This window comes from Canis lupus, chromosome 29 (genome assembly GCF_003254725.2).
Source record: "Canis lupus dingo isolate Sandy chromosome 29, ASM325472v2, whole genome shotgun sequence".
In the NCBI taxonomy this organism is placed as follows: domain Eukaryota; kingdom Metazoa; phylum Chordata; class Mammalia; order Carnivora; family Canidae; genus Canis; species Canis lupus.
The window spans coordinates 16,955,852-16,968,762 of record NC_064271.1 but is presented as its reverse complement, the minus strand read 5'-3'; the positions used below and the strand labels follow the sequence as shown (position 1 = coordinate 16,968,762).

General features: G+C 33.7%; 1 protein-coding gene and 1 pseudogene across 7 annotated transcripts in view; one reads left to right on the top strand and one right to left on the bottom strand.

Annotated features, from left to right (window-relative positions):
- The window catches only part of ARFGEF1 (ADP ribosylation factor guanine nucleotide exchange factor 1), a 140,257-nt gene that overhangs the window by 61,739 nt on the left and 65,607 nt on the right, over positions 1-12,911 (top strand). For 3 of the 7 annotated variants that reach the window (XM_049103739.1, XM_049103738.1, XM_049103740.1), the window contains 3 exons: positions 264-374; positions 1,150-1,251; positions 12,186-12,361. In XM_049103739.1, coding sequence (XP_048959696.1) covers positions 264-374; positions 1,150-1,251; positions 12,186-12,361 — 389 coding nt within the window. Of the gene's footprint in view, positions 1-263; positions 375-1,149; positions 1,252-9,519; positions 9,584-11,416; positions 11,481-12,185; positions 12,362-12,911 lie in introns of those variants that run through there. The other 4 variants (XM_025477897.3, XM_035708368.2, XM_035708369.2 and 1 more) reach the window with 3 other exon arrangements.
- On the bottom strand, positions 8,766-9,254 carry LOC112678572 (60S ribosomal protein L26-like; annotated as a pseudogene).

Genomic DNA, 12,911 nt, shown 5'->3' with positions numbered 1-12,911 from the left:
AATAGTCTAGAAAATCCACTTAAGTTGAATGATCATTTAGTAGTTTGTCAAGTGAATCATTTTTTAAATTGACTTGAATTTATAAAATATTTTAAATTTGATTTAGTTATGAATTTTGAAGGTTTAACTTATAATAGCTCCTAGTTTCATGTATCAGATTTTCTTTTATTCTTAATTTTTAAGAAAGTTTTTAATTTTAAATGTTTGGTAAAGTTTTCCGAAAAAGCCAAAATAATGTTTCCTTGGATTTTTCTTTTTTAAAGCATTATCTAAAAATGACATATTATATGATGGAGAAAACCATGACTGTGAGGAAAAGCCACAAGACATCGTACAGAGCATTGTAGAAGAAATGGTGAACATTGTTGTTGGAGGTAGTGTATTTCACTCAAAATTGATTTCTTCTGTCTTTGATGCTTCATCTCACTTGGAGGCTATTTATGTAATGTATGGAGCAAAAATATAAGCTCTTTCTCAAATTAGAGTGTGTGTATAGAAAAAATATTTAGATATCTTTCATTATAGAAGAGTTACTCTCTTTTTTCTCTAGGTTCAGTTACAATCTTTTATAAAAATCCATTATTCCCCTACCCCATTAAAAGTTGATGCCATTTCATTTTTTTGTTTTTGTGTTTCGTGGTAGAGGTATATTCTTTATCCTCCTAAATGTGCTAAACTTGATAAACTAGAAAATATTGAATTTGATTTGGTTTTAAGTATTCATGTCTTTTTAAGAAAAATCGTGCTTTTTTATACCTTTATTATCACAACCAAGGTATAGTTGTTATAGAGCCAAGTCCTATCTTATGGATTATATTATAAAGATGTCTTAAAGTTTGTTAGGAATTAAACTCACATTTTCCATAAATAGTATTATTTATAGATAGGATTAGGTTTGAGACTAATCCACTGAAGCTTATTTAGTTCATAGCATCTTGCCCAGAACTAAGCATAATACCTTGCTACATATACTTTTAGATGTACGATTAAATGTACTATATGGCTCCTGAATGAGAATAATACTGTTTCCACCATACCTAACTCCCACTTATAACATCATTTCTAAGAATATATTTTCTCCTTTAATGCAGCACTAGAACCAGGCATTCATCTGATTGCCTTCTCTTTTTTTTTTATCTTCTCATTCAGCAAATACTAAGGAAGTGCTTACAGTTGTGTGGCACTGTAGGAGGATACAAAAGTTAATCCAAGATAGACCCTACTCTGGAAGAAGGGGGTTCTGGAATATATGTATGTAAGACTAATATAAGGTATAGAGTAATAAGTGCCATTACATAGAAATAGCTAACATCCTAATAAAATTCAGAGAAAAAGTGATTATTTCTAGTTAAAATGAACCAGAAGAGTTTCATGTAGGAGATGATACTTGAAATTAGACTGGATTCACACAGGTCTAGGGATGGTATTTGATGTATTGAAAACTTTTGGTTCAAGTGTAGAGGAGAGGGTGGTTTGGGAAATGACATGTGGTTTGGCTGACGTATTAAGTATGTGATGTCATAGAATAGTAAGGTTAAAGAAATCTTGAACAAACTTACTAATTAAAGATTTAAGATTTTAGACTTCATTCCATCACAAAATGAGTTAGCATTAAGGATTTTTAAACTAAGAGGTGGAATGATTAGAATTATGTTTTAAGGGATCCCTGGGTGGCGCAGCGGTTTGGCGCCTGCCTTTGGCCCAGGGCACGATCCTGGAGACCCGGGATCGAATCCCACATCGGGCTCCCAGTGCATGGAGCCTGCTTCTCCCTCTGCCTGTGTCTCTGCCTCTCTCTCTCTCTCTCTCTGTGACTATCATAAATAAATAAAAATTAAAAAAAAAAAAAGAATTATGTTTTAAGAAACTAGGTGGGGAAGTAGAAAGTACAGTAGGAAATCAGTACAGTAATGGAATCCTCAGTACGACAGAAACAGTGGAAATGGAGACGAAAACGTGAATGAGAAGTGAGATAATGCATGTTAAATCAAGAAGACTTTACAGCTGGGATCCCTGGGTGGCTCAGCGGTTTAGTGCCTGCCTTTGGCCCGGGGCGCGATCCTGGAGTCCCGGGATCGAGTCCCATGTCAGGCTCCCGGCATGGAGCCTGCTTCTCCCTCTGCCTGTGTCTCTGCCTCTCTTTCTCTCTCTATGTCTATCATGAATAAATGAATAAAACCTTTTTTTTTTTAATAGAAGATTTTGCAACTGATTAAATATCTAGATGACAAAGAGAAATTATAAGGTATCTCAAAGATCCCCAAGATACCTCAGGGTTTTGTTACTCACTAGAAGGACTCAGGACTCCTCATATAGTTAGACTTACCACTAGAATTTTTACTGTGTGAAGGTACAGTACAAAATCATCAGGAAGAGGGCAGCCCGGGTGGCTCAGCAGTTTGGCACCGCCTTCAGCCCTGGGCATGATCCTAGAGTCCCGGGATCGAGTCCCACGTCAGGCTCCCTGAATGGAGCCTGCTTCTCCCTCTGCTTGTGTCTTTGCCTCTCTGTGTGTCTCTCATGAATAAATAAATAAAATCTTTAAAAAAAAAATCATCAGAGAGAAAAGGTATATGGGGCAATGCCTGAAAGGAAATCAGATGCATACTTCAAGGAGTCCTCTCCCAGTGAAGTCACACAGGAGGCTTTTAATTTTTCCACATCAGGGCAGCTCATTAGACCCGTATCCAGAGTTATGTAGGCTCCTTCTGCCCAAATTTCAGATTTCCACAAGGAAAGCTGCTTTTCAGCATAAACCATATTTTTTGTACAAATAGTTTAGGTATGGTGAACCACTCTTAATAGTTCTGGGAATAGTGGGAACCCTTCCAAAATAAAATAAATTACGGGGTGCTAGCGAAGGCCCAAAAGCCCTATAAACTTAACATGAGGGAAGAAAGAGCATTATGTACCCATACATTCTTTAAAAGTTTAATAATATATCCAAGGGGATGGCAAATTACATTCCATGAACCAGATTTGGCCCATTGCCCGTTTTTGTAAATGTTTTCTTGGAACACATGCTCATTTGTTTACGTATTGCCTATACTGGCTGTCTTTGCACTACAAAAGTAGAACTGAGTAGTTGCAACAGACCATATGCCTTCAAAGCCTAAAATGTTTACTAACTGGCCCTTTGCAAAAAACTTTACCAGTCTCAAATACATATTAATTCAGAGTGTGAAGTGAAATTTCTCTCATTTTTATGCAACTTTTTACTTAGAGCATTTTCAAACCTAGAGAAAAGTCCAAAGAACAGTACAGTGAACCCCTGTGTATGCCCTTTCTCTAGATTCACTGGTTGTTAAGAATTTTGGAACATTTATTTTATGTGTCTTTAAATGGACCTACATACATTCGTATATGTAAATATGTGAGTTTTCCCCATCTTTGCTGAACCTTTTAAAAATTGGTTATGTATATCTTGATACTTCTAAATACTTCAGCATATATCTTCTAAGAATAAAGGCATTCTCATACATAACCATAATTCATTTTCACACCTAAGAAAATTAACACTATTTCAAGAATATCTAATATAAATACTACATTTTAAAATGTTCCCAAATTCCCAAAATGTCTCTCTTACATCTTTTTTTTCCTTTTCTTTTTTAAGTGCGGGACCTGATCTGAGTACACTTTCGCTGCATTTGGTTTTGTCTCTTTGGTCTCCTTAGTTTAGAACAAGTCTTCTTGCCCCTTCATAACATTTACCTTTTTTTAAAAGAGTATGAAATTATCTTGTAGAATATTACACATTTTGAGTTGATATGACAGTTTCCTGAATTAGTTTAAATGTATTTGACAGGAATACTGCATAGGTAATGTTGGTACTTCTTAATACATCATGTTATGTTAATTGGTGCATAACAACAAGTTACTCCTATTAGTGATGTTTGATCACTTGGTTAAGATGGTGATGACCAGCTCTCTTCATTGTAAAGGAGCATTTTTCCCTTTATAACTGTAGTTGACATTTCAACGAATGACATGCATTGGAACTGCATGGATCTACTATATGTGGATTTTTTTCCCCATAAATATAGTCCTGTGAATGTAGTTTCTCATTGATTTTCTTAATTTTTCTCTAGTCTACTTGATTATAAGAATTATAGTATATAATACATGCAACATGAAAAATATGTGTTAATCAACTATATGTTATCAGTAAGGTTTCTGAGCTTCAGTAGGCTCTTAGTAGTTAAGTTTTGGGGAGTCAAAAAATTACACAGCTTTTCAACTACACCACAGGTTGGTGCCCCTAACCCCTGTGTTGTTCAAGGATCAACTGAAATATAAAATAATTGGAGAATAATACTTTGAGATCATAGAAGGATCCATTCATTTAGTGGTTTTAGCATCCATTGATGATCCTTGATTTACTTAGATGCTGCATTGGTTAAAAATAGTGATTTCATAATTTCAACATTAATTGACAACTTTTTTTTTTTTAATTGACAACTTTTCTATGGACAAGACCGCCTCTCCTTTAAAAAAAAAATAACACTGTGAGCTCATGAAGTCTTTTGTTATTCAGTGTATTCTAATCATTTGCCATTATTCTTTGTTCCTGATCTAGGCAATAGGAATCGAGCTCCTTTGTCTTTCTGATGTAATCTATTATCTTATGAGCATTTCCTTCTTTTCTGGAACAGCAGGATGTTTTAAGTTAAATGTTCAACTTTCCCTTTCCTCTGACCTTGAATCAGTTACTTCTTTAAGGAGTTTTTGTTCTTAGTGGACAGTTGTATTTAGAGACTAGGTGTACTACTCATTGCTACTGAGGTGTCATTACTTCTTAGCCTTTCCAGTGTACAGAAATAAGGTGATCTACAGTCACAAGTTCATATTGATAGTTCCAGTTCACATTCAGTGCCACTAGATTTCTCTTCATCCTTCTGATATTTCATATTTGTATCTCTCTCTTCCCCAGTTAAAAACCCAAGTTCTCAGCAACAATGTACCATTACCAGCAACGACTTACTAATTTAAAGTTCAAAATTCTTTTGTATGTGTGTATTTAGAGTATGTCCTACTAAGAGTAAATAATAGCTATGCTATATGCAATAACACAGTTTACAATAGCAAACTGTATTAACTTTTATTGATTTAATTTTATTTATTTGAAGATCACTTGCATGAATCAAAGTAAAAATTATATAAAACATTAATTCAGAATTCTTCCATCCATTCCTTCCTTTGCTGACCTAGTTTCCATAGGTAGCCACTTTCATTAGCTTTTAGTTTATCCTTTGTTTTGTGTTTGTGTGTGTGTGAATTTCCCCCAGACTAACAAGCAGGTACTTAACATTATTTCTCTTTCTTTTTGGCAAAACACTATGTCTACTCCCTTTTTTCGTCTTCCTTTTTTTCACCTAATATTTACTAGAAATCCTTTTATTTTAGGTGATGGTTGATAGAGATTTTCCTTATTTTTTCTCTTGGCTCACTCTCTGCATAATACTCTATCATGTGGACATGTCATAGTTGACTCAACCAGTCCCTTACTAACAGGAACTTTGGTTGTTTCCAATGTTTTGCTATTACTCGTAATGCTGCAGTGAATAACCCCTTACATCTGTATTGTTTCTTACTTGTGGGGGTTTATCTTGGTGAAAGATTCATAGAAGTGAGATTACTGGGTCAAGTGGTAAATGAATGTGAAGATTAATTAGCTATTGCTGAATTTCCCTTCATAGATATTGTACCATTTTGCGGTCTTATTTTTTATTTGTACCATTTTGCATTCTTACCAGCAATGTACCTGTTTCTCTGTAATTGCCAGTGGAATTTAAACTTTTGAAATTTTGCCAGCCTGTTAGGTGAGAAATCTATCTTACTCTATTTTTTTTAATTCTAGTATATTTAATGTTCAGTGTTACATTAGTTTCAGGTGTACAGTATAGTGATTCAGCAATTCAATACATTATTCAGGGCTCATCCTGTAGTGTACTCTTAATCCCTTTTACCAATTTCACCATCTGTTAACCATTAGTTCTCCATATTTAAATAAGAGTCTGGTTTTATGTTTGTCTCTTTTTTCTTTGTCCATTTGTTTTATTTCTTAAATTCCACATATGAGTGAAATCATATATTTGTCTTTTTCTCACTTATTTCACTTAACGTAATATCCTCTAGATCTATCCATGTTGTTGCAATGGCAAGATTTCATTCTTTTTTAGGGCTAAGTAATACTCCATTGTGTATATATACTACATCTTCTTCATTTCTTAGTTTGGTTTTAATTTGAATTTCTATGGCAGTGAGATTAAATATTATATCAGATATTTGGGCCATTGTATTTCTTTTTTTTAGTGAATCATCTTTGCATATCTTTTGTTCATTCTATCAGATTTTAATTTTTCTGTTATCTTTGATTTTTTTTCCCTTAGTTTTTAAGAATTCTTTTTATATTAGGATTCTGAGATATATTTTACAAATAATTTCTCTCATTTTATTGTTTGTCAAGTCTTTTGACTTTGATATGGTGTCTTTTGCTCTGCAGGAGTTGTGTTCTTTTTTCTTAAATATTGTTCATGCATGTCTGCATACATGTTTTAAAATCTAAATGGGAACACACTGTACTTACTGTTTTATAATCTGCTCTTTCAAATTCTGTAGTTTCCATTTTATGTCAGTTTGTATTTTATTACTCTGATGGTCCATAATTTATTTAAATAATCTCCTATTAATACTAACATTTAGATTATTTCCAAGTTTTTGCTCTTTTATGTACACTACTCTGAGGAGCATTCTTGTTATAGATATCTTTTAGCGCTTTAGGATCAATTTATTAAAAGAATACTTTTGAAAAAGGAATACTTCGATCAAAATGTATGATCATTTAAAATTTATACACAGTGCTTTGTTTAATATTGCTTTACTGGATGGATTATTTCTTACTGTTGTATTTTGTGTTTCTTTGATCACTGGCAGGGTCAAAACACAGGCAGCAGTCATTATTTTTGTAGGTTAAATATTGGTAGTTTCATGGTCCAACTGAATAACCAGGGGCTATTTATACTTTTCTAAATTGCCTATTCATGACTTTTGCCTGTTTTTCCTTTTAGTTTTTTTATTTGTTTGTTCTTATTTCAAGGATTGTTCACATCAAGAAACTAGCCCTTATTCAGTGTAATGTAAATATTATTTTCTAGTCCGTTTTTGTTTTGTTTTCATTTTGTTCAGCATTTGCTTATGTTATTCCAAGCAGATATTTGACCACACATAAAAAATTTAACAAATATTGTCTTTTTCTGTTATTTTTTTTTTTCTTAAAGATTTTATTTATTTATTCATGAGAGACAGAGAGGCAGAGACATAGGCAAAGGGAGAAGCAGGCTCCTCACAAGAAGCCCAATGCAGGACTTGATCCTGGGACTCCAGGATCATGCCCTGGGCCAAAGGCAGATGCTCAACCGCTGAGCCACCCAGGCGTCCCAAATACTGTCTTTTTCTTTGTGAATTCTGTTTTTGTCTTGCTAAGAATGGGTTTTACCACCTCAAGATTACAGAAATATTCTGCCAATAAATTTTTCTAATATTTTTATTTTTATTTTTATTTTTATTTTTTTAAAGATTTTATTTATTCATCAGAGACACAGAGAGGGAGGCAGAGACACAGGCAGAGGGAGAAGCAGGTTCCATGCAGGGAGCCCGATGCAGGACTCAATCCCGGGACTCCAGGATCACGCCCCTGGGCTGAAGGCGGTGCACTAAACCACTGAGCCACCCAGGCATCCCATATTTTTGTTTTTATTTTCTGAATTTAGATCTTTAATTCATCTGAAATTGATTTTTCTGTATAGTATGTGATTGCATAGCTAACCAACAGAATCCTTTCTTACCCAATTAATTTGAAATTCCAGTTTTATCCTACATGATTCTGCTTGAGTTTCCTTTACAGTAACATTGAGCTATTTATTTATTATCTAGTGTTGAATTGTTTAAAATATTTTAATTTTATAGTACACTTTGATTTCTGTAGTACAAGTCCCCAACCCCTGCCAGTCAATTTTTTGAGACATTTTCTTATTGTATCTCTACATGACTTTAGAACCCATTGATTAAATTAAAAAAAAAAAAGTTTATTTGGTGATTGGCATTGTGTTGTGTGTGTTAATTTACAAAGTTAACTTGGGGAGATATATCTTCTTTGTAGTACTGAAACTTCTTATCCAGAAACATAAGTTCAGTCAGTCAGATCTTCTGTGTCACTCAGTAAAATTTCATCCTTTGGCTCTTACACACTTCCTGTTAAATTATTTCTATATTCTTTGTTTTAGTTTTTTTTTTTTTTTTAATTATTCATGAGAGGCAGAGATATAGGCAAAGGGAGAGGCAGGCTTCCTGTGGGGATCCTGATGCAGGACTCGATTCCAGGACTCCAAGGTCACACACCCTTAGCTGAAGGCAGACGCTCAACAGCCGAACCACCTGGGCGTCCCTAGTTTTAGGGTTGTTGTTTGTTTTTTTTTTTTTAAGATTTTATTTATTTATTCATGAGACACACACACACACACAGAGGCAGAGACACAGGCAGAGGGAGAAGCAGGCTCTATGCAGGGAGCCCGATGTGGGACTTGATCCTGCGTCTCCAGGATCAGGCCCTGGGCTGAAGGCAGCACTAAACTGCTGAGCCACCCGGACTGCCCCTTAGTTTTAGTTTTGATATTATTTTGGATAAATCATTTTTCCCCCCACTTTCTACTTTATTTTTTTTTTCACTTTAACAGTTTTTATTTGAAGTCATATATAAGATTATTTTATTCCTGCATCTTCTCAGTTGTTTCTTCCTTATATTTGCCCTTTTCCTAATTGGTGAGATTTGGCTTTACATCAAGGATGTTTTTGCCATCTTTGTCCGGTTTTAGTCTAGTGTTAACCAGACTTTTTATGCTGGAGTGAAAGCCCATATGGACAGTTATACCACTGACTTTCTCTGGCTGTATTCGTTCAGTGTAGATGCTCCGTTTCTCCTGTAAACCTGGACTACTTTGCCAATTTGCTGACTTTTGTGGTGTCCTCACAAAAATTGTACTTCATCATTCTTTTGAATGGACATGGATTGAACGTTGTACTTCTGTTGTCTCAGCTTTTGTTGTTGTTGTTGTTGTTGTTGTTTTGGGGGGGGGTTTGTCTCAGCTTTTTGGAAAGAAGGGAAGACATAATCTTCCTGTGAATGTGGGAAGGTGCTTTGAAATACCTTTACCGTTCTTGGTCCAGACAGAAGTCACAAAGGAACTGAACTTCATTTTTTGGCTGCTGGCACTGGCCACAAAAGGCTCCCACTTCCTAATTTAATTGGAATATAGAAAAACCCTTATTTTTCTATGTTTGTCTTCTACTTATTCACCTTTGAACTCTCATTGTTTCTAAAGGTTTTTTATTTGATTATCTTGGGTTTTCTAGGTGAATAATATATTTTGTCTTAATTTCTTCTTTTTACAGTATATTTATTCCTCATTTTTGTTCTTTTGTTTCTATTATAGAACATTGGTTTGAACTTCTAGAAAATATTGAATAGTGTGAATGATGACAAGGAACCTCATTTTGTTTTTAACATTACTGCTGTATTTCACCAGTAAGTTTGATCATTGCTATTGTCTTTTGGAAGATACTCTATCAAATTAAGTGTGGATGTGCGTGGGTATAATTTTACTTTTTTTAAAGTCAAGATTAACTTGAATTTTATCATGGCAGTGAAAAATACCAGACTAACAATTATCAAACTTACTGGTGAAATAAAGCAATAATGTTAAAAACAATACATTTGTCTCTTTTTTATATTTTTCATAGAAATTTCAGTGGAATTCATCAAAGGAGAAGTTAATTTTTAGTGGACTCAGTTTACTCCCTTGAAAACAGAAGTCTGCACTTACTTTTAGGGGACAATTGGAGGGAGAATTAGAGGAGAAGACATAGAGAATAGTAATATCTAACTCTCAAGTATTTTCTTTTTTTTTTTTTTCCTCCAGTATTTTCTGTGTATCTATGTATCCCATATGATTTTATGTGCTTTACTTACGTTTATTCATTTAATCCTTCCCAAACACTGGGATATTTAGGTGTTGTTACTATTCCCTTTTTTACAGTGAGAAAATTGAGAGATTTTAAGTTAACTTGTAGAAAGCAGTAAAGTGAAGAATATTTTCAATTCTTTGAGAAATTTCCTAGGAAGGGGGGAAAGAAAGTATCAATGAATATTGATTATTCCTCTCAGAAGTGTGAAAGAAAGGAGAAAAATGGACAGTAGTGGAGGTATAGCAAGAGTTGAAGGAAGATTTTTTTTTTCCAGTGGAAAGATTTGAGTATGTTTTGAGTATTGGAGAAGATTCAGTCATATACATGAGATTGAAAATATAATGTTAGAAGAAAATATTTGAGGGGGGAAGATACTAATGAATGTAAGAAGAGATGGATTTGAGGGTGAATAAATAGTTAACTTGAGAAATACAAAGGAATATTTGAAAGAAAAAGATTGTTGATTTTTTTGGGAAGAACTTTATGGTGGGACAAGGGAAACTGAAATAGCCTATGTTAAATTACCTACTTCTTAGCTAAGTAGAAGGTGAAAGTCCTTTGGTAAGGGAAAGTGGAGGAGGGGCAGTGGGAGGAGATGTAATTAGGTGTTGCGAGAAAGTGAAATAAGTGCTTTGAGGGATGATTATCAATTTCTGATAATCGTTGTTAAATTTTTTATGACTTCTTCCAGAGAATACATTGCATATTAAACATTTTTATATATGTAAGATATCTATAATAAATAATATATATATTTTAAAAGTTCTAGCAGTATCTAGCACATAAATACATATATAGTATGCATATAATATATATATGTTAAAAGTTACAATAGTATTTAGCATATCTAATATTAGCATGTTAAAGTCTCAAAAGGTCCATGGGAAAACTACTGTTTTGTGTAATGCAGAGTTCCCCAAATATATTTTATTACTAAGTATCTTTTTCATGTACCAGTTTTTAATTGTAAAACATACTTTTAAATCATCCAGTTTAATGTATCCAAGGTATTCTAATTTGGAGAGAAGAAAGCATCTTCAGAGTTGAGACACCAGATATATATACTCCTTTCATCACTGAATCAGTTAAAAATTGGGCTCATGTTATCATATATTGACAAAATAATAGCTACCATTTATTGAGAACCAGTTGTGTTTTTCAGTATTATATGTATGTAGGGTGTGTGTGTTTCAACGATTCCTCACATTTATTATCTTTGTTGCTGATGAAGAAACTGAGACAAAGAAAGATGAAATAAGTTATCCAGTTAAATGGGGAAACATGATTGAAACACAGAATTTTCATATTCCAAAATTTGCTCCTTATAGTATATTTCCATTGCTTATAGTTCTCCATTCTTTTTTCTTTTTTCTTTTTTTTTTTATATAGTTCTCTTTTAATTGGTAGTGTGAAATGAGCAATTTCCTGCCAGATGGCTGAGTTATGGCCACAAACATGTATGTATTTCTTTTTTGAAATAACATACATTACATGTAGAGGAGTTATAAGACCTGATATTATTTGCATTATCTGTTCTACTGGAAGTCATTTATTTCTGTTTATATTAATTAAAAGTGTAATTACTCAGAGTGACATGCTGAAAAATATTCAAGGAGTGTAGGCCAATTTTTCTATACCTATGTTCTAAAGAATATATTATTAGAGTTATTAATAGGTATTCTAAAAAGAGGAAGAGGAGCTCATGGTAAAACAGATTTTGGAAACACTGCATATTATATAGCCTCTTCAGAGAGCAAATTAAAGGCTATAATAAAGCTATTTCCCAGCATTTCTCTAACTTACTTGATAATGAGATTTTTTTGGGAGGAAATCTCTCTTATCTTCTTAAGGCATTAGCATTCATTAGAACCAAGTTTAGTACATGATAATATAGACTGAAAGTAAGCTTCTGTTTTGGCACATCCCAGTTAGCCTTTCATCAGCTGAGTGTGTTTCCTAGCTAGAGCTACTTAAGGATTATATTTGGATATATTCCAAATGCATACTTACTACTAAGTATGCTAACCTTTAAATGGTGCCAATACATACTATTTCACATTGCTTTTTTGCTACTGTTGCATTTTAAATACTCTTTATCCTTTTTCAGTACACTTCAGTTAAGTCAGATATATTTGCATGCTTTTTTCTTCATACCATTTTAGATATGGGAGAAAGGACTACTATAAATGCGAGTGCAGATGGCAACGTTGGAACTATAGAAGATGGTAGCGACAGTGAAAATATTCAAGCAAATGGAATTCCAGGAACACCAATTTCTGTTGCATATACACCGTCTTTACCTGATGACAGATTATCTGTCTCTTCCAATGATACTCAGGTATAAATGGGGGGGGGGTAGAGGGTATCTTGTTAATCTTATAAATTTATAGGCTACCAGTACCCTGTGGTGAATATGTCCAATTGATAATGCTGGCTGATTATAGTTAGGGAAAATAAAAACTTGGGTTTTTCTTATTGATATAAATTAAAGCAGTTTATTCCCTAAATATATTGATAACTAAATTCTCAACTCTAAGTTATTTCGTATGTGTTCACACTTCTCTATGCCCCCCCCCCCCCATTGAAATTGCATTTAAAAAGACCATTTTTATCATGTATTCATAGGACAATTCTAGTATCATTGGATGAGAATTTTAGAAATCTAGGGAACTTTATCTTACTTTCATTCAGGGCTACAGTGGAATCTATACAATGGTAATGTTAGGTTTTCCTCATCTTCCCTACCCTATACCCTATATGTTTCCCTACCCTTTAGTGTGTTCTTATTTTAGGTAAGGGAGTCCTACCCTAAATCATTGCCCTATGTATACGATTCAGATTTCTTGGCTTTGTTGCCTTGACAGTTTCTGTTGTTTTATAAGTATCTG